At 38.8% G+C, this 25977-nt stretch overlaps 1 protein-coding gene across 1 annotated transcript in view; it reads right to left on the bottom strand.

Moving 5' to 3' along the window:
* The window catches only part of HEPHL1 (hephaestin like 1), a 92923-nt gene that overhangs the window by 34594 nt on the left and 32352 nt on the right, over positions 1–25977 (bottom strand). The window contains 6 exon segments of the mRNA XM_060157892.1: positions 7172–7322; positions 10497–10708; positions 12298–12429; positions 12574–12713; positions 19370–19538; positions 22491–22745. Coding sequence (XP_060013875.1) covers positions 7172–7322; positions 10497–10708; positions 12298–12429; positions 12574–12713; positions 19370–19538; positions 22491–22745 — 1059 coding nt within the window.

The raw sequence follows: 25977 nt of genomic DNA, 5'->3' as shown, positions 1-25977 counted from the left end.
ATGCCCAGTAGTGGGATTGCTGGGTCGTATGGTAGTTCTATTTTTAGCTTTTTAAGGAACCTCCATACTGTTCTCCATAGTGGCTGTATCAGTTTACATTCCCACCAACAGTGCAAGAGGGCTCACTTTTCTCCACAGCCTCTCCAGCATTTATTGTTTGTAGATTTTTTGATGATGCCCCTTCTGATCAGTGTGAGATGATATCTCATTGTAGTTTTGACTTGCATTTCTCTAATGATTAATGATACTGAGCATTCTTTCATGTGTTTGCTGGCAACCTGCATATCTTCTTTGGAGAAATGTCTATTTAGGTCTTCTGCCCATTTTTGGATTGGGTTGTTTGTTTTTTTCATGTTGAGCTGCATAAGCTGCTTGTAAATTGTGGAGATTAATCCTTTGTCAGTTGCTTCATTAGCAAATATTTTCTCCCGTTCTGAGGGTTGTCTTTTCATCTTGTTTATGGTTTCTTTTGCTGTGCAAAAGCTATTAAGTTTCATCAGGTCACATTTGTTTATTTTTATTTCCATTTCTCTAGGAAGTGGGTGAAAAAGGATCTTGCTGTGATTTATGTCATAGAGTGTCCTGCCTATGTTTTCCTCTAAGAGTATGATAGTGTCTGGCCTTACATTTAGGTCTTTAATCCATTTTGAGTTTATTTTTGTGTATGGTGTTAGGGAGTGTTCTAATTTCATTCTTATAGATGTAGCTGTCCAGTTTTCCCAGCACCACTTATTGAAGAGGCTGTTCTTTCTCCACTGTATATTCTTGCCTCCTTTATCAAAGATAAGGTGACCATATGTACGTGGGTTTGTCTCTGGGATTTCTATCCTGTTCCATTGATTTATATTTCTGTTTTTGTGCCAGTACTATACTGTCTTGATTACTGTAGCTTTGTAGTATAATCTGAAGTCAGGGAGCCTGATTCCTCCAGCTCCGTTTTTCTTTCTCAAGACTGCTTTTGCTATTTGGGGTTTTTTGTGTTTCCATACATATTGTGAAATTTTTTGTTCTAGTTCTGTGAAAAATGCCAGTGGTAGTTTGACAGGGATTGCACTGAATCTGTAGATTGCTTTGGGTAGTAGAGTCATTTTCACAATGTTGATTCTTCCAATCCAAGAACATGGTATATCTCTCCATCTGTTGGTATCATCTTTAATTTCTTTCATCAGTGTCTTATAATTTTCTGCATACAGGTCTTTTGTCTCCCTAGGTAGGTTTATTCCTAGATATTTTATTCTTTTTGTTGCAATTGTAAAGGGGAGTGTTTTCTTAATTTCACTTTCAGATTTTTCATCATTAGTGTATAGGAATACAAGAGATTTCTGTGCATTAATTTTGTATCCTGCTACTTTACCAAATTCATTGATTAACTCTAGTAGTTTTCTGGTAGCATCTTTAAGATACTCTATGTATAGTATCATGTCATCTGCAAACAGTGACAGCTTTATTTCTTCTTTTCCAATTTGTATTCCTTTTATTTCTTTTTCTTCTCTGATTGCTCTGGCTAAAACTTCCAAAACTATAATAGTGATGAGAGTGGGCAGCCTTGTCTTGTTCCTGATCTTAGTGGAAATGGTTTCAGTTTTTCACCATTGAGGAGGATTTTGGCTGTGGTTTTGTTATATATGGCCTTTATTGTGTTGAGGTAAGTTCCCTCTATGACTACTTTCTGGAGGATTTTTATCATAAATGGGTGTTGAATTTTGTCAAAAGCTTTCTCTGCATCTATTGAGATGATCATATTGTTTTCCTCCTTCAATTTGTTAATATGGTGTATCACATTGATTGATTTGAGCATATTGAAGAAGTCTTGCATTCCTGGGATAAACCCCACTTGATCATGGTGTATGATCCTTTTAATGTGCTTTTGGATTCTGTTTGCTAGTATTTTGTTGAGGAGTTTTACATCTATGTTCATCAGTGATATTGGCCTGTAGTTTTCTTTCTTTGTTACATCTCTGTCTGGTTTTGGTGTCAGGCTGACTGTGGCCTCGTAGAATGAGTTTGGGAGTGTTCCTCCCTCTGCTATATTTTGGAAGAGTTTGAGAAGGATAGATGTTGGCTCTTCTCTAAATGTTTGATAGAATTCACCTGTGAAGTTATCTGGTCCTGGGCTTTTGTTTGTTGGAAGATTTTTAACTAGTTTCAATTTCAGTGCTTGTGATTTGTCTGTTCATATTTTCTATTTCTTCCTGGTTCAGTCTTGGCAGGTTGTGCATTTCTAAGAAATTGTCCATTTCTTCCAGGTTGTCCATTTTATTGGCATAGAGTTGCTTGTAGTAATCTCTAATGATCCTTTGTATTTCTGCAGTGTCACTTGTTACTTCTCCTTTTTCTTTTCTAATTCTATTGATTTGAGTCTTCTCCCTTTTTTTCTTGATGAGTCTGGTGAATGGTTTATCAATTTTGTTTATCTTCTCAAAGAACCAGCTTTTAGTTTTGTTGATCTTTGCTCTCGTTTCCTTCATTTCTTTTTCATTTATTTCTGATCTAATTTTTATGATTCCTTTCCTTCTGCTAACTTTGGGGTTTTTTGTTCTTCTTTCTCTAATTACTTTAGGTTCAAGGTTAGATTGTTTATTTGAGATGTTTCTTACGGTAGGATTGTATTGCTATAAACTTCCCTGTTAGAACTGCTTTTGCTGCATCCCATAGATTTTGGGTCATCGTGTTTTCATTGTCATTTGTTTCTAGGTATTTTTTGATTTCTTCAGTGATCTCTTGGTTATTAAGCAGTGTATTGTTTAGCCTCCATGTGTTTGTATTTTTTACAGTTTTTTCCTGTAATTGATATCTGGTCTCATAGCATTGTGGTCGGAAAAGATACTTGATATGATTTCAATTTTCTTAAATTTACCAAGGCTTGATTTGTGACCCAAGATATGATCTATCCTGGAGAATGTTCCATGAGCACTTGAGAAAAATGTGTATTCTGTTGTTTTTGAATGGAATGTCCTATAAATATCAATTAAGTCCATCTTGTTTAATGTATCATTTAAAGCTTGTGTTTCCTTCTTTATTTTCATTTTGGATGATGTGTCCATTGGTGAAAGTGGGGTGTTAAAGTCCCCTACTATGCTTGTGTTACTGTCGATTTCCCCTTTTATGGCTGTTAGTATTTGCCTTATGTATTGAGGTTCTTCTATGTTGGGTGCATAAATATTTACAATTGTTATATCTTCTTCTTGGATCGATCCCTTGATCATTATGTAGTGTCCTTCTTTGTCTCTTGTAATAGTCTTTATTTTAAAGTCTATTTTGTCTGATATGAGAATTGCTACCCCAGCTTTCTTCTGATTTCCATTTTCATGGAATATCTTTTTGCATTCCCTCACTTTCAGTCTGTATGTGTCCCTAGGTCTGAAGTTGGTCTCTTGTAGACAGCATATATACCAGTTTTGTTTTTGTATACATTCAGCCAGTCTATGTCTTTCAGTTGGAGCACTTAATCCATTTACATTTAAGTGTTTATCAGTATGTATGTTCCTATTACCATTTTCTTAATTGTTTTGGGTTTGTGATTGTAGGTCTTTTCCTTCTCTTGTGTTTCCTACCTGGTGAAGTTCCTTTAGCATTTGTTGTAAAGCTGGTTTGGTGGTGCTGAATTCTCTTAGCTTTTGCTTGTCTATACAGGTTTTAATTTCTCTGTCAAATCTGAATGAGATCCTTGTTGGGTAGAGTAATCTTGGTTGTAGGTTTTTTCCCCTTCATCACTTTAGATATGTCCTGCTCCTCCTTTCTGGCTTACAGAGTTTCTGCTGAACGATCAGCTGTTAACCTTATGGGGATTCCCTTGTATGTTATTTGTTGTTTTTCCCTTGTTGCTTTTAATACTTTTTCTTTGTATTTAATTTTTGATAGTTTGATTAATATGTGTCTTGGTGTGTTTTTTCTTGGATTTATCCTATATAGGACTCTCTGTGCTTCCTGGACTTGATTAACTATTTCCTTTCCCATATTATGGAAGTTTTCAATTATAATCTCTTCAAATATTTTCTCAGTCCCTTTCTTTTTCTCTTCCTCTTCTGGGACTCCTATAATTCGAATGTTGGTGTGTTTAATGTTGTCCCAGATGTCTCCGAGACTGTTCTCAACTCTTTTCATTCTTTGTTCTTTATTCTGCTCTGCAGTAGTTATTTCCATTATTTTATCTTCCAGGTCACTTATTCATTCTTCTGTCTCAGTTATTCTGCTCTTGATCCCTTCTAGAGAATTTTTAATTACATTTATTGTGCTGTTCATCACTGTTTGTTTGCTCTTTAGTTCTTCTACTTCCTTATTAAACGTTTCTTGTATTTTCTCCATTCTATTTCCAAGATTTTGGATCATCTTTACTATCATTATTCTGAATTTTTTTCAGGTAGACTGCCTATTTCCTCTTCATTTGTTAGGTCTGGTGGGTTTTTACCTTGCTCCTTCATCTGCTCTGAGTTTCTCTTTCTTCTTATTTTGCTTAACTTACTGTGTTTGGGGTCTCCTTTTCACAGGCTGCAGGTTCGTAGTTCCCATTGTTTTTGGTATCTGCCCCCAATGGCTAAAGTTGGTTCACTGTGTTGTGTAGGCTTCCTGGTGGAGGGGGCTAGTGCCTGTGTTCTGGTAAATGAGACTGGATCTTGTCTTTCTGGTGGGCAGGTCCACGTCTGGTGCTGTGTTTTGGGGTGTCTGTGGGCTTATTGTGATTTTAGGTAGCCTCTCTGCTAATGGGTAGGGTTGTGTTCCTGTCTTGTTAGTTGTTTGGCATAGGGTGTCCAGCACTGTAGCTTGCTGGTTGTTGAGTGGAGCTGGGTCTTGACATTGAGATGGAGATCTCTGGGAGATTTTCACCATTTGATATTACGTGGAGCTGGGAGGTCTCTTGTGGACCAATGTCCTGAACTTGGCTCTCCCACCCCAGAGGCACAGCCCTAACTCCTGGCTCAGGCACCAAGAGCCTGTCCTCCACATGGCTCAGAATAAAAGGGAGAAAAAAAAAGAAAGAAAGGAAGAAGGTAAAATAAAATAGTTACTAAAATAAAAAATAATTATTAAAAGTAATTTTTAAAAGTAATTTAAAAAAAGAAAGAAAGAAGAGAGCAACCAAACCAAAAACAAGTCCACCAATGATAACCAGTGCTAAAAACTATACTAAAAAAACCAAAAAGACGGACAGACAGAACCCTAGGAGAAACGGTAAAAGCAAAGCTATACAGACAAAATCACACACAGAAACAAACACACTCACAGAAGGAGAAAAAGGAAAAAATACATATATATATCATTGCTCCTAAAGTCCACCTCCTCAATTTGGGATGTTTCGTTGTCTATTCAGGTATTCCACAGATGCAGGGTACATCAAGTTGATTGTGGAGATTTAATCCGCTGCTCCTGAGGCTGCTGGGAGAGATTTCCCTTTCTCTTCTTTGTTCACACAGCTCCTGGGGTTCAGCTTTGGATTTGGACCTGCCTCTGCGAAGACCATCTGTTCTTCGCTCAGGATGGGGTTAAAGGAGCAGCTGATTGGGGGGCTCTGGCTCGCTCAGGCCAGGGAGACAGAGGGGGATGGAGTGTGGGACAAGCCTGCGGCAGCAGAGGCCAGCATGACATTGCACCAGCCTGTGGCGCGCCGTGCGTTCTCCCGGGGAAGTTGTCCCTGGATCACGGGACTCTGGCAGTGGCGGGCTGCACAGGCTCCTGGGAGGAGAGTTGTGTATAGTGCCTTGTGCTCACACACACACTTCTTTGTGGCAGCAGCAGCAGCCTTAGCGTCTGATGCCCGTCTCTGTGGTCCGCGCTGTTAGCCGCGGCTCGCGCCCATCTCTGGAGCTCCTTTAAGCAGCACTCTTAATCCCCTCTCTTCGCACAACAGGAAACAAAGAGGGAAGAAAAATTCTCCTGTGTCTTCGGCAGCTCCAGACTTTTTCCTGGACTCCCTCCCAGCTAGCTGTGGCGCATTAGCCCCTTCAGGGTGTGTTCACGCAGCCAACCCCAGTCCTCTCCCTGGGATCTGTCCTCCGAAGCCCGAGCGTCAGCTCCCAGCCCCCGTCCGTCCCGGCAGGTGAGCAGACAAGCCTCTTGGGCTGGTGAATGCTGGTCCGCACTGATCCTCTGTGCGGGAATCTCTCTGCTTTGCCCTCTGCACCCCTGTTGCTGCACTCTCCTCCGTGGCTCCGAAGCTTCCCCCCTCCGCCACCCACAGTCTCCGCCCGGGGGGGGGGCTTCCTAGTGTGTGGAAACCTTTCCTCCTTCACAGCTCCCTCCCACTGGTGCAGGTCCCGTCCCTATTCTTTTGTCTCTGTTTTTTCTTTTTTCTTTTGCCCTGCCCAGGTACGTGGGGAGTTTCTTGCCTTTTGGGAGGTCCGAGGTCTTCTGCCAGCATTCAGTAGGTGTTCTGTAGGAGTTGTTTCACGTGTAGATGTATTTCTGATGTATCTGTGGGGAGGAAGGTGATCTCCACGTCTTACTCTTCTGCCATCTTCCTCTGTATCCTATAGATGTGTTTTTGATGTGTTTGTGGGAGGAGATGAGTTCCACATTCTCCTACTCCACCACCTTGATCTCTTCCCTCTAGGCATTTTTGTTGACTCCACACTCTGGTGGCCATTTGAGTTTGGACTCTTGTGCATTACTCTGCCACCTTGGGTAATCTCTCCAAGACTAACAAGAATCCCATATTACACCAATTACAATGTGGGTTTGCTATTGTTAACAACTGATATAAAAGAGACAGAGAAGAATAATTAACTAATTTCTCCTACATGAAGATCTTGGATAGGAATGGCTAATGTTTTACAAATTAACACTTTAGATAGTTATACATACAACTTGGTAAGAGATGCCTTGCTGGATAATAATTATCTCCAACTATCAGCTGGATTATCAGACTTAATGACATTATTGCAAACCCAAGGGAGGGCATTTTGTCAGTAATTTTCTACATTTATGATGTACTGTGATCTTTGCTAGTTCAAATTTTGTATTGCTTTATCTAAGGCTTTGGAAGTATTAATTAAGTTTCACATCTCTAGAGACAGGGAGGTTTCACCATACCTTGTGCGTCTGAAGCCACGAAATATTTTACTCATGACCAAGAACAATACCCAAGAAACCAAACTTAAGATAAAGCATTCCAAACATTTTCACTTCAAATGCAATTATGACTTTCCTTTACAGGAGGGAAAAACATTTTTCATACCATGCATTCAGTTGGACTTCACAAACTCTTTGTCCTCCTTGTCAACACTGAAGGGACGCCAGGTAAACTTCTGAGTATTTTCATCAAGATACCTGCTCAGATTCTCATCAAAGACTGTGAATAATAGGTAAAATTCCTTGTCTATTCCTTTCTACAGAGAAGAACGAAATGAATGTATTAAAGTACAGCTTGGAGGACTTCTTAGCTCTACTTCACTTTCAAAATTAACACAAAGTAAATTAGGGTCAATGTCAGCCATAGATTTACTAGATCATTTTGTAAATCAGGATTCTGATAAATTCATTCTACACCCAACAAATTCATCTTCCTCATTATATCCTGCTCCCTGTCCACATGACCTCCTCAGAGGAAATAAGTCGTTGCTCAGAAGCTTTCCTTCCCTGTGGTACTCCTATTTTCAGGCTGGTCATCACTGACTTATTTTCCTTACCCTAGACTCCAAGTCCTGGCCTCGGCCTCTCTCTCTGGCCTCATCTCCGTGTATTCACCCCCTAACTTATTCCAGCTACCCTGGCCTTTTGCTCTTCTGTGAACACACCAACTTCATTCCTGCCTCAGGGCCTTTGTGTGTGCTGTTCCCATTGTCTAGGAGGTTCTCCTAGGTCTTGCCTGGCTCACTCCTTTATTCTGTTCCATTCCCTACACAAACATCACCTCGTCAGAGTGCCCTTCCCTGACCACCCTATACAAAACAGTCACTCATCTTCCATCCTGCCTGCAAACTCACTCACTTTACTTTACCACACTTTACTTTTCTTCATAGCCCTTATCTCCACCTGAAATTATATTTTATTTACACACTTATATTTTCTGATGTTGCCCCACTTCAATGTAGGTTTTGTGAGAGTAGGGAAGTTTTGGGTCCCTCTCTGTATCCCCAGCTCCAACAAAAATGACTGGAAAAGTAGGCACTCAATAGGTGTTTTTGAGTGAAATAATGAATTCATGTAATCCATGGACTTTGCTATGTTATGTTAATTTGAGTTGATATTCAGGGGTTACCTCCCACTGTGTATATTCCTAATCCATCTTTTTTGAGCATGTCTGACCAAACAACATCTTGAACTGCTGAAATCTACTTTTCTTTAAAGCTGAACCAGAGAGGTAACTGTATTTTCTGTCCCTCAACCATCTTCCCTTCTTTAATGTGCTCCCTTCCAATCTACCCTTCATCCTGCTGCCTGCTCCAGAAGGATCCTCAGCAGTGCCATCTGATCATATCTCTCTACTTAATCTGGAGAATATAATCTAAACTCACAGTGATCAGTCCCTGCCTACCTGTTCAGCCTCATCTCTCAACCCTTCCCTCCTGGCACTTGAACCGAAGTAAGGCCAAGATCCTTGCAGCAATCTGAACTTGCTAGGTTCAGCAAGTCTCTGTCCTTTATGCGTGTACCCTCTCAACTTTGATCGTCTCCCACTGTAATCCAACTTCAAGGGTCAGCTTAGCTGTCCCACCCCTGTGAAGCTTTAACTCTTCATTGAAGATAAGGGTATTCTTTGCTTTATGTTCTTACTATACCTTATGTACACTTACTGCTTTTATCACAGGGTGTTTTAGAAAGCAATAATTTAAGATCATTGGCTATGGAAAGAAACAATATAGGCTTAAAATTTTTCAAAATACAATATAAAAAATTGGGGGGGCAGACAAGGGGTCAAACATATTTTAAAAGATCTTGGGTTCTAGTGCCATTCTGCTTACATGCTGTGAAAACTGGGACAAATGACTTGTCTTCTCTAAGTCCTAATTCCCTCATTTGCAAACTGAGGATATGAGTAGTCCCTACTTCATGTGTTTTTGGAAGGTAAATTAGATACTATAGGTAAAACACTCAAAACAACATCTGGCAAATACTAAGTACTCAATGTTAACTGTTATTAACTGTGATTGCAATTGTCCACAAGATGAGAAGGAACCATTGAAAGGAGTTCACTTGAAGAATCTCATCATCTGAGAGCTATTTGGAATGTAACTGGGTCTATAAAAGTGGGATATTAGCCCAGGAAGTTAGAAGGTAAGTGATAGGACCCTGTGTAATGATTAATTTTGTGTGCCAACTTGACTGGGCTATAGGGTGCCCAGATATTTGGTCAAACCTTATTCTAGCTGTTTCCATGAGGGTGTGCTTGGATGAGATTAACATTTGATTCAGTAGACTGAGTAAAGCAGATTGCCCTCCTTAATGTGGGTGGGCCTCATCCAATCAGTTGAAGGCCTTAGCACAACAACAAAAAGTCTGACCCCCTCACAAGTAAATGGGGATTCCTCCTGCCTTTGAACTGGAACAACAGCTTTTTCCTGCCTTTGGACTCAAACTCAAACACAGGCTCCTCCTGGGTCTTGAGCCTGATGGCCTTTTGGGTCTCCTGGGTCTCTTTCTGTGACTCACCCTGCAGATCTTGAAACTTGTCATCCTCCATAGTCATGTGAGCCAACTCCTTATAATAGTTTTCTTTCTATCTATATACACATCCTAATGGTTCTTTTTCTCTACAGAACTAGAATTAATGCCAAATATTACAAAATATACCATTTAAATAAATAGCTTGCTGTTTCTGCTTGGTAAAGTAATTTAAAATGGTTAAATGGCTGGCTTTTCCTTTTTTCATCAATGTGTTTAATATCATGCAGACATAGCTTGAAATGCTATGCTTTGCCACACTAATCAGTGTGGCTTAATCGAAACTTCTAAGTTGGGACTTGCAAGAAACAATCTACTTGCTTTCTAGTTCCTTTGGTCATAGTGACTAATTTCCAGATTATAGTGGTGAGCTACAGGGGTTCTCAAACTTGGCTGCACATTGGAGTCACCTTGAGTTAATTGGTCTGGAACACCTGAATAAAGGATGTTTACAAGGTCCCCAGGTGATTCCAATGTGTGGCCAAGTTTGAGAAAACTTGTCGCCCCAAAAGATCCCAATTTGCATTTCATATAGATCTCTGAAGCTTCTAGAATCAAAGCAATGCACAGGGAAAGAGACCCACCAAATTCCAGCCACAACAAGTAGAAATCCTGGTTTTCTACTTGGGCATATGTAACTTTCAGATCTAAATTTACATTTAAGATCTGAAAATTAAAATTTTAATTACATTAAAATTACTTTAAATTAAAATTCAGATGTTACATTTAGGAAAAACAAAATAAAATAAAATCCTCATTTAGTAGAAGTCAATTTCACGAGCAATGAGGAAAAATCACTTTTTGTAACTGACTCTTTATTAATATTTACTCTCTAGCCATATTACTGGTCTCTCTCACATACAACCCTGAGAAAAACTTGGTGACCTTTGATGGCCTACCTGTGTCCCATCAGTATTGAGAATGCCCTTCTTACAGACTAGCAAAGGCCCTACAAGGCCAGAGCTGGTGTCGTTGATTGGCTCAACAGCTGAGAAGTAAAGATAGGTCAGACAGGGGGGATCATCAGCAGTTGGGCTTATGCTTTCAGGCACCGTCCACCTGTATGTGAAAGTTTCACCTGGCTTAACGTGTGCCCCTGGCTTCAGAAATCCTGAGGAGATAAATGAAACAGTTATTCAAAGCAACAGCCAAGAACACTAAACTTGTCACACTGGGTCTTCCAGCCCTGGTATGTCTCTCTCTGATGATGTACTTTGTGGAAGGACAGTTATTTTCACTGTATCCTACCAGGGAGGCCACTGCCACAATCTGCTGTTTCATGAGATAGAAGCTTATATCAAAGGATTATCTTCTTCACAGATTACATTTAAGATCTTCACAGATACTACTTCTTACTCAATTACCAGGTTTAGCAAATGTTAGAAGAGCGATAATTGCCCATTTATATATTAATATATAAATGTAAATTCATAAAATATCATTGAGTACCTTCCATGTGGAATATATTATACTTGGCCTTGCAGAGGATACCCCAATAAGTTAAACAAGAGACCTACCTTTAAAGAGTTTGAAATCTAGAAGGTTGAACTAGGAATAACCCAAATAACTACAAGTTAGAGGAGGTAAGTGAAGGCCCAAGGTAACGAAGCTGATAAATGGCAGGTCTGGGATTCAAATTCAGGGCCGTCTGATTCCAAAGACTTTGCACTTAGCCCTCACATTATATTGCCAGATGAACACATTGAAGCTCTCCAACTAGACTGAGGCCAGAGACTTTCTGTATCTTGTCCAGAGCCTGGCAAAAAGGTGCCCAGTAAGTTTTCTGAATTAAACAATAGAAAATGTGGACATTTGTGCTGTCACTAGTGTTCTTCCTGCACACACACAAAAGTCATTGTGAGCATTTAGACCAAGGAAGAGACTGCAGGCACAGGAAATGTTGCTGCAGCAGGGGGAGGAGAGGGTGGGTGTAGAGAGGGGGAATACTCCCTCCATTTCTTCCTTCTCTGTCCCCTCCCCATCACCTGCTCTGGACTGTGACTGGCCTCATACTTGGGCATGAAGAAGTAAGTATCCCAGGAGTCATGATGTCTGTTGTAGTGATGGGGAAGGCTTCCAACGCAACCAGGAGTTTCCCAAAAGCAGTATAATGAATGGAAGGATAATTCCTGCAGCCACTGGGTAGAAGATGCCTTTATTACATGTAGAGAGCCTGTGCTACACACTCTGTGATTGGGAGAGGCCGTGTATGATGGTAAGCACATAATACTGGTTTTAAATAAATATTTGTCGATAGGGACAAAGCAAAGACCACGTGTAAGATTTTGATTTCAACAAAACATTGGAAATCAGAGTTCCCTTTCAGCCTTCAGCCACAGATCCCATCCAAATGCAGCAGAAAAGCTCTCCATCTTAGAGAAGTGGGGGCGACTGTGAAAGTAGATCACTTTGAGATTTATTACATTACTGAGGGAAAAGGAAAGGCATTAACACTTCCTAAGTACCTACTGTGGGCCAGACCCTGTCCTAAATTCTCTCCATCCTTTCCCAAAGCCCTATGAGGTGAGTGTCATTATCTGCATTTGATAGGTGAGAAGAATGAGGTTCAGAAAGTTGAAATAGCTGCTCAAGCTCACAGGGCTGGTAAGTAAAGGGACCAGGATTTGAACCAGGTCTGTCCAGTTCTAAGTCCTTTGCTCACTCATCCTGTTTCCTACCAAGGCTGGGGCTGGGACTTACCATCTACATTTGGGGCTGCATCAGAGGCCTTGTCATAGATCACACCATGGGGCAAAATACTGTAGATCTTGTCGGCTTTGTTAGCAAAGGTCACTAACAGAGTATCACCCACCTCTGCCTTGATGATGGGACCTAAGAAATATTAAGAGAAGGGGAGGTAAGAGGATGAAAAGAGAGAGGTGGATAGGAGCAGGAGAAGAGTCATTCCATGTTAGGTGTGCATGTCCTACTAAAACATTTCCCCTGTTCAAAACATGACAGATGGTTTCACTGTACCAAGAATTCCAAGGTGGGCTTCTGCCTCAGAGAGTCTTTTTCTTCGAGTAAAAGTTGCATCAACATACTCTATATACTGAGCCTTCCAATATTTTCCTCCTATTCTGTTGTCCCCTTGTGTGAAGTAGAGCTCAGAGTCACTGTGGAAAGAATAGGAAGTTGGCTGAGATTACACCTCTGCATATCCACCAAGTGCCTTAATTATGGAGCTTTACTGTATTGCCTTTAGCCCATTTATCCACCCTTATCTCCAGAAAAGATAGCAAAGTTCCCAGGAATAGTCAACCAGCCTTAAAAGTCTTCAGAAGCTGTTTGATGCTCAAGCTCATTTCTCTCTTAGCCATTGTACTTTCTTCCCCAGAGGTCCAGCTACTGAAGAAGGCAGAGGCAAACTCCTTCATTATCAATATTGGTGTCCCAGAATGGTGTCCTACAAAGTAACCAAGAGCTAACTGGTTTCTTTGCAGAATAAGCATCCCTCTATCTCTTGCTGATGTCAATATGAATAGACTCTGCATAGAGTATGCTCTGATATCTGGTATGATTAAGGAATGGAGCATCTAGTTAATCAAATAATTTAACCAATGGAATTACCATACAAACTATATACATGAAATACCAAATTTCAAAGTTGTGAAATACGATGATATAACATCCAATTAGTACTATCTCTATTCTATTTCTGTCAATCGTGCCATCACTGTTGCAGATGTGCAGGCTTTGTCTTCTTTTTCTGCCTCAACTCCTTATCCTGTTCATCCTGACTTTGCAACCTTTTATTTTGCACCCTTCCTTTTCTTCACCTTCATTTCTCCATCTTTTCCTTTCCTTTCTTCCCATGGTCACAACCCCAGTACATGCATGTCCTCCTCACCTTGTGCTTGGACCATTATATAAACCTCCTAACTGTGCACGCAGCATCCTCTATCTCACATTGGCTCACTCCTTTTTTTTTTTTTTACCTTTTTTAAAATTGCATTTTTTTGAATTTTTTTTTATATAGCAGGTTCTTATTAGCTATCTATTTTATACATATTAGTGTATATATGTCAGTCCCAATCTCCCAATTCATCCCACCCCTGCCCCCCGCAGCTTTCCCCCCTTGGTGTCCATACATTCAATTTTTTTCTCAGCATACACACTACTACTACATTAATCTTCAAAATAGTAATTTTTATTGTCATTTTACTTGCTCCAAAATCTTCATTTGCTTCCAATTGCCAATCAAGTTAAGTTCAAATGATTGGAGGACCTCTGCAATGGATATCCAGTTTACCCCAATTCTCTCTGCATTGCTCTATGTGAGTGCCCTTTCCCCATGCAAATCCCCCACACCAGGCATTCACTCTCTGATCTAATCACTCTGCTTTATCGCAGATGCTTTGCATTAACCCCTGCATCTAAAATTTCCCTCTCTTTACAATTCACTTATATAAATTCTACCATTCTTTAAGACCCTACTTAAGTTCCACTTCCTCTGTGAAGTCTTTCTGGTTACCGTAGCTCTCTCTGAATGTGCAGAGAACTCACTGTCTGGACAACTCATCTAAATCTTATTTGTAACTTGCAAAATCACTTGTCTTCTCCTGTGCATTCAGCATCTTTCTCTACCTGAGATTGGGAACATTATTTTAGACCTCCCTGGATCCCTTATGTCACTTAGTACATTGTGCTGTCCCATATTACATTAAATATTGATTGAATATAGCTTAATATTTCATATTTTATAAGGAGCTTCTGAATTCTGGAAGCCTTCTCAGAAATAATTTTCAATGTTAATTTTCATTATTTTGTTTATGGAGAAATACTGGTCAATAGAGAATGTTCATATCAAAGAGTTTCTCATATATGGTCCACACAAATTCTTTAGGCAAGCCTCAAGTGCATTGGTTTGGTGGAAGAATGAATGAATGAATGAAATTTAAAATGAAAGAAACAAAGGGTATCTTATTGACCACAAAGACAATTTTTAAAACACTCCCTCAAACATTAAAAGGATTATAGGATAGATTCTTGCTGGGGATGCGGGCCCAGATGGCCGCAGGAAGCCAAGGATACAGCATTACATTTAGTCTTCATGTCTCCATAGGCTCCTCTTGGCTGTGACAATTTCTCATACTTCCCTCATTTTTGGTGACCTTGACAATGTTGAGGACTACTGCCCTGTTCTAAACCCTCAGAGTCTTCTGCTTCCGTTGGCAGAAAGGGAAAAAGACAGTGGAGGAGCCACTTCAGATTCATAAAAACCCCAGCTTAGAGGAAGCAATATCTTGGAAAATTTTGAACATTAAATAATACATGCTACTGGATTGTGAGAGAAAGAGTGAATTTAAAGAGAAACCTTGGGGGAGACCTTCAAGATGGCAGAGGAGTAAGACGTGGAGATCACCTTCCTCCCCACAAATATATCAGAAACATCTACATGTGGAACAACTCCAACAGAACACCTACTGAACCCTGGCAGAAGACCTCAGACTTCCCAAAAGGGTCTTCGTGCTCCAGTCAGGTGTCAGGCCTGTGCCTCTGAGGTGGGAGAGCTTAGTTCAGGACATTGGTCCACCAGAGACCTCCTGGCGCCACATAATATCAAATGGCAAAAGTTCTCCCATAGATCTCCATCTCAATGCTAAGACCCAGCTACACTCAATGACCAGCAAGCTACAATGCTGGACATCCTATGTCAAACAACTAGCAAGACAGGAACACAACCCTACCCATTAGCAGAGAGGCTGCCTAAAATCATACTAAGGTCACAGACACCCCAAAACACACCACCAGACGCGGTCCTGCCCACCAGAAAGACAAGATCCAGCCTCATCCTCCAGAACACAGTCATTAGTCCCCTCCATTAGGAAGCCTACACAACTCACTGAGCCAACCTTAGACACTGGGGGCAGACACCAAAAACAATGAGAACTATGAACTTGCAGCCTGTGAAAAGGAGACCCCAAACACAGTAAGTCAAACAAAATGAGAAGACAGAGAAACACACAGCAGATGAAGGAGCAAGGTAAAAACCCACCAGACCAAAGAAATGAAGAGGAAATAGGCAGTCTACCTGAAAAAGAATTCAGAGTAATGAGAGCAAAGATAATCCAAAATCTTGGAAATAGAAAGGAGAAAATACAAGAAATGTTTAACAAGGACCTAGAAAAACTAAAGAGCAAACAAACAATGATGAACAACACAACAAACGAAATTAAAATTCTCTAGAAGGAATCAACAGCAGAATAACTGAGGCAGAAGAACAGACAAGTGACCCAGAAGATAAAATAGTGGAAATAACTACTGCAGAGCAGAATAAAGAAAAAAGAATGAAAAGAAGTCAGGACAGTCTCAGAGACTTCTGGGACAACATTAAACACACCAACATTTGAATTATAGGGCTCGCAGAAGAAGAAGAGAAGACAAAGGGACTGAGAAAATATTTGAAGAGATTATAGCTGACAACTTCCCTAATATGGGAAAGGAAATAGTTAATCAAGTCCAAGAAGTGCAGAGAGTCCCATACAGGATAAATCCAAGGAGAAACATGCGAAGACACATATTAATCAAACTATCAAAAATTAAATACAAAGAAAAAATATTAAAAGCAGCAAGGGAAAAACAACAGATAACAGACAAGGGAATCCCCATAAGGTCAACAGCTGATCTTCCAGCAGAAACACTGCAAGCCAGAAGGGAGTGGCAGGACAGTTTAAAGTGATGAAAGGGAAAAACCTACAACCAAGTTTACTCTACCCAGCAAGGATCTCATTCAGATTCAATGGAGAAATTAAAAACTTTACAGTCAAGCAAAAGCTAAGAGAATTCAGCACTACCAAACCAGCTTTATAACAAATGCTAAAGGAACTTCTCTAGGCAGAAAACACAAGAGAAGGAAAAGACCTACAATAACAAACCCAAAACAATTAAGAAAATGGTAATAGGAACATACATATCGATGACTACCTTAAATGTAAATGGATTAACTGTTCCCACCAAAAGACATAGACTGGCTGAATGGATACAAAAACAAGACCCATATATATGCTGTCTACAAGAGACCCATTTCAGACCTAGTGACACATACAAAGTGAAAGTGAGGAGATGGAAAAAGATATTCCATGCAAATGGAAATCAAAAGAAAGCTGGAGTAGCAATTCTCATATCAGACAAAATAGACTTTAAAATAAAGACTATTACAAGAGACAAAGAAGGACACTACATAATGATCAAGGGATCAATCCAACAAGAAGATATAACAATTGTAAATATTTATGCACCCAACATAGGAGCACCTCAATACATAAGGCAAAGGCTAACAGCCATAAAAGGGGAAATCAACAGTAACACAATTATTGCAGGAGACTTTAACACCCCACTTTCACCAATGGACATATCATCCAAAATGAAAATAAAGAAGGAAACACAAGCTTTAAATGATGTATTGAACAAGATGGACTTAATTGATATTTATAGGACAAACCCACGTACATATGGTCACCTTATCTTTGATAAAGGAGGCAAGAATATACAGTGGAGAAAGAACAGCCTCTTCAATAAGTGGTGCTGGGAAAACTAGACAGCTACATGTAAAAGAATGAAATTAGAACACTCCCTAACACCATACACAAAAATAAACGCAAAATGAATTAAAGACCTAAGTGTAAGGCCAGACACTCTAAAACTCTTAGAGGAAAACATAGGCAGAATACTCTATGACATAAATCACAGCAAGATCCTTTTTCACCCACCTCCTAGAGAAATGGAAATAAAAATAAAAATAAACAAATGGGACCTAATGAAACTTAATAGCTTTTGCACAGCAAAGGAAACCATAAACAAGATAAAAGGCAAACCTCAAAATGGGAGAAAACATTTGCAAATGAAGCAACTGACAAATGATTAATCTCCAAAATTTGCAAGCAGCTCATGCAGCTCAATATCAATAAAAACAAACAACCCAAACAAAAATGGGCAGAAGACCTAAATAGACATTCCTCCAAAGAAGAGATACAGATTGCCAACAAACACATGAAAGGATGCTCAACATCACTAGTCATTAGAGAAATGCAAATCAAAACTACAATGAGGTATCACCTCACACCAGTCAGAATGGCCATCATCAAAAAATCTACAAACAATAAATGCTGGAAAGGGTGTGGAGAAAAGGGAGCCCTGTTGCACTGTTGGTGGTAATGTAAGTTGATACAGCCATTATGGAGAACAGTATGAAGGTTCCTTAAAATACTAAAATAGAACTACCATACGACCCTGCAATCCCACTACTGGGCATATACCCTGAGATAACCATAATTCCCAAAGACTCATGTACCACAGTGTTCATTGCAGCTCTATTTACAATAGTCAGGACATGGAAGCAACCTATGTGTCCATCAACAGATGATTGGATAAAGAAGATGTGGCTCATATATACAATGGAATATTACTGAGCCATAAAAAGAAACGAAATTGAGTTATTTGTAGTGAGGTGGATGGACCTAGAGTCTGTCATACAGTGAAGTAAGTCAAAAAGAGAAAAACAAATACCGTATGCTAACACATATATATGGGATCTAAAACAACAAAAAAAAAGGTTATGAAGAACCTAGGGGCAGGACAGGAATAAAGACATGGACGTAGAGAATGGACTTGAGGACATGGGGAGGGGGAAGGGTAAGCTGGGACGAAGTGAGAGAGTGGCATGGACATATATACACTACCAAATGTAAAATAGCTAGCTAGTGGGAAGCAGCCACATAGCACAGGGAGATCAGCTCGGTGCTTTGTGACCACCTGGAGGAGTGGGATAGGGAGGGTGGGAGGGAGACACAAGAGGGAGGAGATATGGGGATATATGTATAGCAGATTCACTTTGTTATAAAGCAGAAACTAACACACCACTGTAAAGCAATTATATTCCAATAAAGATGTTAAAAAAAGGATTATAGGATAATAGCAATACTTGTTGGTATCACACTGTACATTTTATAATGCTTTCACAGACATCTTTGCATATGATTCTACAATAAGAAGTCACAGGAGTCTGCATCCACTTAATGAATTGTTCGATTCAATTTGAAAAAATACTATATGCTGCGGGAGCCAAGAGAAAATTATTCAGGTGTCAGGGGAGGCTTTACTTAAGAGGTGACATTAGAATTAGAATTTGAAGGAAAAAATGGCATTATACTGGACAGGGAGAAAAAGGAATTCTGCGTAGAGGGGGCTTAAGTTATATCAGGCTGTCCTTGAGCCAAAAAGGTTAACCTTCCTTGACTAGTTCATCTCCAATGAAAGAGAGTCCTGCTGGGACTTCCCTGGTGGTCCAGTAGTTAAGACCCTGTGTTTCCATGTAGGAGGCACGGGTTGGACCCCTGGTCAGGGAACTAAGATCCCACATGCTATGTGGTGGCCAAAACAAAACAAAACAAAAAGAGAGAGTCCTGCCATATTCCCTTTTCAAAACTGTCTTCTTCATATGTGCAAGCACCTTACTCTCTTCTCTGTCAGCTTAGTATTTCTCATAGCATTTAAAGCTGCAGCTTGCACAGAGCAGATGCTCATAAAATGTTTGATGAATGAATGAATCTAGTGCTTTGATTTAGCCAGCAAATCATGAAGCAATAAATACTCCTCCATGTCTCAGCCGTACACATTACAGGGCTCAGAGCTCCTTAAGTGAAGCCATTATGCTATCTATGCAGTATATGCTCATAAGAGCAGTGCCTAGCCTACAAATGAGATCACAGCGAAAAGCCTAATAGATGCCTCTCTTATGAGAGACTTAGCAACACCAGCAAAGAGAGCTTACCTGCCAGAGGCATTTAGGGGAAGACCACTGAATTTGTTATAGCCTTGAGGACCATAATCCCAAAGAATTTTTTCAGCTGCTATAAAATAGCGCCTCTGTTGACCCTTCATCTTGGGGTGAAAAATACCACTTTTGCAGTTACCAACATTGTATTGCCCCAGCATGCCAGCTGCAGAAGACAGGAAAACCATGAGCCAAGGTATAAATGCTCCGAAAGAAATCATACAGGAAAAGAATGATAGATTTGACTTCATGAACATTTAAAACTTTTGTATGGAAAACAGGACCATAAACAAAGTAAAAAATAAACAGTGGGTAGGGGGATATTTTAGCACATATGACAAAAGATTAATGTGTAAATACCTTTGATAAATAAGAAAGAAAAAAGTAAATATCCCAATAGAAAATGTGCAAGGGACATTTATAGGTTATTCACAGAAGAAATACTACTGACCCATGAACAAATGAAGAAAAAAGAAAAGTTCAACCTTAATAGTAATCAAGTGATACTGTTGTTCATTTATGAGATTGGTAAAGACCAGAAAGACTAGTAATTCTCAGTGTTGTCAGATGAACAGGGAAAAGGGAATGCTTACACACTATGAGTGAAGAGTAACAATTCTAAAGGAGAATTCGGCAATATATGTCCATAGCTTAAAAAAAATTAAACTCTTCAACCCAGGAATTCTAAATCTAGTAGTTTTCCCAAGGAAATGTCAGACAAAGTACAAACATTTCTATAAATTGATGTTTATGAGTGTTTAGCAAAAAATAGGGAAAATATAAGTGTTAATAAAGACTGTTGGTTAAGTAAATTGTAATCTCCTTACAAAGGACACTGGAAGGATTAACAACGATGTAGTAGATCTATATTCACTGACATATAAATTTATTTCTGGTATATTAAAAAGTGGAAAAGGGCAGCATTAATAGATTGACTTCATTTTATATATAACATAAGCATTTATATATTAAGGTCTAGAAAATAGGAAGGATATTCATCAAAATGTGACACCATTATCTCTAGAGGTAATTACTAATTTTAAAATTGAATTATACGTATCTTCTAATTTTTAAACATTTTTTTCTGAGACTATGGACAACATAGGAAACATTGTATTTCAGTAACGTATTCCAGCTTATGTCCACAACTACTGACCACATTTAGCAATCTTACTAATCTCAAATGGCTGCTAATGCCTTGATTAGTTTCTTCTCAGATTTAGGGATCGTGTGTGGAGAACATTTACGATTTACCCTTTTAGGGAGTTTCAGGTATACCACACAGTATTGTTGACTGTAGTCACCACGGGGTATATTAGATCTCCAGAACCCATTCACCTTGCATAACTGAAACTCTGTATTCTTTGAGCTCTCAAGTGTTCTCACCACCATCACAACAAAAATGTTTAACTACGTGAGGTAATAGATATATTAATTGCTTGAGTGTAAGGTAGTCACACCTTACAAATATAGCAAAACGTCAAGTTGTACTTCTTAAATATATACAAATCCTATTTGTCAATTATACCTCAATAAAGCTGGGGGTAGGAGCAGGGAAGAATAGTAACTTTGTCTTGTTCATCTTTGTCTTCCCAGGAGAGTGTCTTATACATATTAACTGAGCAGCTCAACATTTGCTGAATTGAATTTAACTGGAATAACCCAGTGGACAAATGTGAGGTTTGCTTAAGGTTTTTGGGAAAAAAATGTGTTATGAAAGCAGCCCTGAAGAGCTGCATCCCTGACCTCATAGTGACTGTGTGTAGTTAGTCAGTATCCAAGTGGAATCACACATTATTTCTTCTATGTTTATCCCGTTGACACATTTTCTTTTTATATTCTTGTTTTTACCATGTTAGGCCAAACTTTTAATATGTCATAACTCTAATGTTGCCAATGCTTCTTAACTGGCATCCAGTAGCCAGAGTCTCTCCATTGTGTCCTTTCTGCACACAGACATCATATTTATCTTCCTAAACCACTGCACTGATTATGTCACTAGTGTGCCTAAGGATCTAGAAGCACTTACTCTTGCCTTCTAGACAATCCTTAGTCTTGCCATTCAAAGATGCTTTCCTGGGACCCATGCTGCCTCTCTAAGGCTTCTCCTTCATCACTCCTCTGACATGAGCCTAAGGTCCAGCTAAGTAAAGACCTATTCCCAAGGAACCTGAACCAAATCATTCAACAGGTATTTGTCAACAAATGTTTATCATTCATCTTTCATAGGATTTTGTACCTATCATTGCATTGTGTCTCAATATAAGGAAGAATGTTCTCACAGAGCAGCCCAGAGATGAAACAAGCTGCTACAATTACTAGGTTGGGATTAACATATACACACTACTATATATAAAAGAGGTAATCAACAAGGACCTACTGTATAGCACAGGGAACTATACTCAATACTCTGTAATAACCTATATAGGAAAAGAATCTGAAAAAGAATAGATATAAGAATATGTATAACTTACTTTGCTGTACACCTGAAACTAACACATTGTAAATCAAATATACTCCAATATAAAATAAAATAAAAATTTAAAAAAGAGATGTCCAAAAGAGAATTCAAGAATTGGATGGGGGATTGGTCCAGATTATCTATAAATTCCTTTTCAGTGCTAAAAATTTATTATTCTATTTACAATTGCCCATGTGTTTTTCCCAGCTCATGTTGCTTCCTCTGCCTGGAAAACCTTTTTCCCCTTCTTCATCTATCAAATTCCTAACATTTAGAGGCTCAGATTAGGGACCACCTCCTCAGGAAGCCTCTCTGCTCCAGCAAAGTGATAGAGCACTTAAAGAGCATTTATCATTCTGCCTCAGGTTTTATTCATTTTGTAAATGTCTAACTATATTTAACTACTAGATTCCAGGTTCATAGAAGGTCTTATCATTTCTTTCAATCACCTCTTACCTGGTTCATAGGGATGTGATTAATAAATACCTGTTGATAAGATGCCAAATAGACATTATACATTTTTCCTATGTTTAATATTTAATTAAATATAACACATACAAGACTCTATTCAACAGCAGGCACTGAATAAGCACCATTGATTGCGTGGTTTAATTGTACCATTGTAAGCATCTCTACACTGGTCTCTGTCCTTTTTACCTTGAAAGTGATCACTGACTTGGCAGGTTATCATCCACTTCCCAGGATTCTCAACTATCATTTCTGTTGTCAGGAAGGTGGCTGGGAAGAGGTTGATGACATCAGTCCGATGGCCTCTGCTGATGAAGGTGTTACCATAAAAATAGATGGAATGGATGTCTATCTCATTCCCCATTCCAAATAGGTGCCAGGACACCAATTCACCAACACACATATCAGGCTCGGGGAAGTTTCCAAAGAGGTATCCATTGAGCGCTGAAAAACAGAAACACTAGTGGAAGAGATTCCCCTGCAGAGGCGAGCAGATCCAGAAGAAATGGTAACACATGCTCTAGCACAGTTGAAAATTAGCACAGATTATTGCTTGCAATGTTTTTGTGCAGAAAGGCATGATTTCTTTGGTAAAATACAGTCCCCGAAAGGAATGAAAAGCATTAGTCTTTTCAAGAGAAAAGCACTCAATAAAAGTGATCAGCAACATGCAAACAGCCTTCGAGCTGTTATGTGAACACAATGAGATCAGGAGCAAACAAAAGCACTGTTCATACTTCCAGGACAGCTTGGCCACCTCTTACCTCCATCTCTATTTACATATTTACCTTCCCCAGCAGATCTGTTCCTTGTAATTAGAAACCCTGTCTTACCTCACAGCGGGACAGCTGACACATAGTAGCTACTTAAATGACAAAAGCATGCAGCAAGAAGAAAAGGAAAAGAACTGATTAGAAGGGACTTATGAGACACGTTACTTTTTTTGCCATTTCTCCCATCCCCATCCCCTGCCTCTTTAACCACCAATTTGTTCTCTGGATCTATGAACTTGGTTTTGGGGGTTTTGTTTGTTTGTTTGCTTAGATTCCACATATAAAAGAGGTCTTACAATATTTGCCTTCTGTGTCTGACTTACTTCACTTAGCATAATGCCCTAAAAGTCCACCATGCTGTTGCATATGGCGAGATTTCATTCTTTTTTATGGCTGAATAATATTCTATTATTATATACCACAATTTCTTTATCCATTCATCCATCAACGGACACTTAGGCTGTTTCCATATATTGGCTATTGTAAATAATGCTGCAATGATCATGGAGGGTGCATATATCTTTTTGAATTAGTGTTTTCATTTTCTTCAGATAAATACCCAGGAGCAGAATTTCTGGATCATATGATAAGCTTATTTTTAGTTTGTTTAAGGAAACTCCATACTGGTTTTCATAGTGGTTGTACCAATTTACACTTTTTATTTCTTCTCTTTTTGATAATAGCCATTCTAACAGGTATGAGGTGATATCTTGTGGGGTTTTTTGTTTGTTTGTTTTTAATATTTATTTATTTATTTGGCTGTGCCAGGTCTTAGTTGCAATGTGTGGGATCTTGTTTTTTTTTCCTTTTTCCTTAGTTGCAGCATGCATGTGGGATCTAGTTCCCTGACCAGGGATTGAACCTGGGCCCCCTGCATTGGGAGCTCGGAGTCTTAACCACTGGACCACAGGGAAGTCCCTCTCACTGTGGTTTTGATTTGCATTTCCTGATGAGTAATGATGTTGAGCATCTTTTCACATATCTATTGGCCATCTCTATTTCTTCTTTAGAAATATATGTATTCAGATCTTCTGCTCATTTTTAAAAAATAAGATTGTTTGGCTTTTTGCTATTGAGTTGTATGAGTTCTTTATATATTTGGATATTAGTTTCTTATCAGATATACAATTTACAAATATTTTCTCCCATTCAGTCAGTTGTCTTTTCATTTCGTTGATGGTTTCCTTTGCTGTGCAGAAGTTTTTAGTTTGATGTAGTCCCACTTGTTTATTTTTGCTTTTGTTGCTTTTGCTTTTGGTGTCAGATTTAAAAAATCATTACCAAGACCTATGTCAAGGAGCTCACCACCTATGTTTTCTTCTAGGAGTTCTAGAATTTCAGATCTTATACACAAGTCTTTAATCCAATTTGAGTTAATATTTGTGTATGTGTGTAAGACAGTGGTCCAGCTTCATTCTTTTGTATATGGCTGTTCAATTTTCCCAACACCATTTATTGAAGAGACTGCCCTTTTCCGCCTGTATATTCTTACATGGGTTTATTTCAGGGCTCTCTATTCTGTTCCATTGATCTCTATGTCTGTTTTTATGCAAATATCATACTGTGTTAATTACTATGGTTTTGTAATATCATTTAAAATCAAGGATCACGATGTCTCTAGCTTTGTTCTTTCTCAAGATTGCTTTGGCTATTCAGGGTCTTTTGTGGTTCCATACAAATTTTTGGATTGTTCTATTTCTGTAAAAAATACCATTGGGATTTTAATAGAGATTGCATTGTGACTATAGATTGCTTTGGGTAGTATGAACATTTTAACAATATTAATTCATTCAATCCATGGATACAGAATATCTTTCCATTTATTTGTGTCTTCTTAAATTTTTTTATTAATGTCATAATTTTCAATATATGTTTTTTTCACCTCCTTGGTTAAATTTATTCCTAGGTATTTTATTCCTTTTGAGGCAGTTGTAAGTGAGATTGTTTTCATAATTTCTCTTTCTGATAATTCATTATTAGTGTAAAGAACTGCAACAGATTTTTGTGTATTGATTTTATATCCCTCAAATTTACTTAACTTATTCGTTCTAACAGTTTTTTGGAGCCTTTAAGGTTTTCTATATATAGTATCATGTCATCTGCAATAATGACAGTTACTTCTTCCTTTCGGATTTGGATGAATTTATTTCTTTTCCTTCCCTAATTGCTCTGGCTTGGACTTCCAATACTATGTTGAATAAAAGTGGCAACAGTGCACATCCTTCTCTTGTTCCTGATATTAGAGGTTTAGCTTTCAGCTTTTCACCATTGAGTATAACGTTAGCTGTGGGCTTGTCATATATGGTCTTTATTATGTTGAGGTATGTTTCCTTTATACTCTCTTTGTTAAGAGTTTTTATTATAAATGGATGTTGAATTTTGTCAAATGCTTTCTTTGTGTCTATTGTGATGATCATATGATTTTTATCCTTCATTTTTTACTGTGGTATATCACCTTAATGGATTTGTGGAAGCTGAACCATACTTTCATGGTTAAAACCCCATGGATTAATAAATCCCACTTAATCACAGTGTATGAACCTTTTAATGTATTGTTGAATTTGGCTTGCTGATATTTTGTTGAGGACTTTTGCATCTGTGTTCATCAGGAATACTGGCCTGTATTTTTTCTTTTTCTGTGTGGCATCCTTGTCCACTTTTGGTATCAGCATGATGCTGGCTTCATAAAACATGTTTGGAAGAGTTTCTCCCTCTTCTATTTTTTAGAAGATTTTGAGAAGAATTGGTATTAATTCTTCTTTGAATGTTTGGTGGAATTAACCAGTGAAGCCATCTGTTTCCTGGACTTTTGTTTGTCAGAAGGTTTTTGATTACTGATTCAATCTCCTTGCTAGTATCAGTCTGTCAGATTCTATTTCATCCTGATTCAGTCTTGGTAGGTT

The sequence above is a fragment of the Lagenorhynchus albirostris genome, chromosome 9 (assembly GCF_949774975.1).
Source record: "Lagenorhynchus albirostris chromosome 9, mLagAlb1.1, whole genome shotgun sequence".
Taxonomy (NCBI): Eukaryota; Metazoa; Chordata; class Mammalia; order Artiodactyla; family Delphinidae; genus Lagenorhynchus; species Lagenorhynchus albirostris.
Note: the sequence above shows the minus strand (reverse complement) of the source record. Positions and strands in the feature narration are given on the sequence as shown.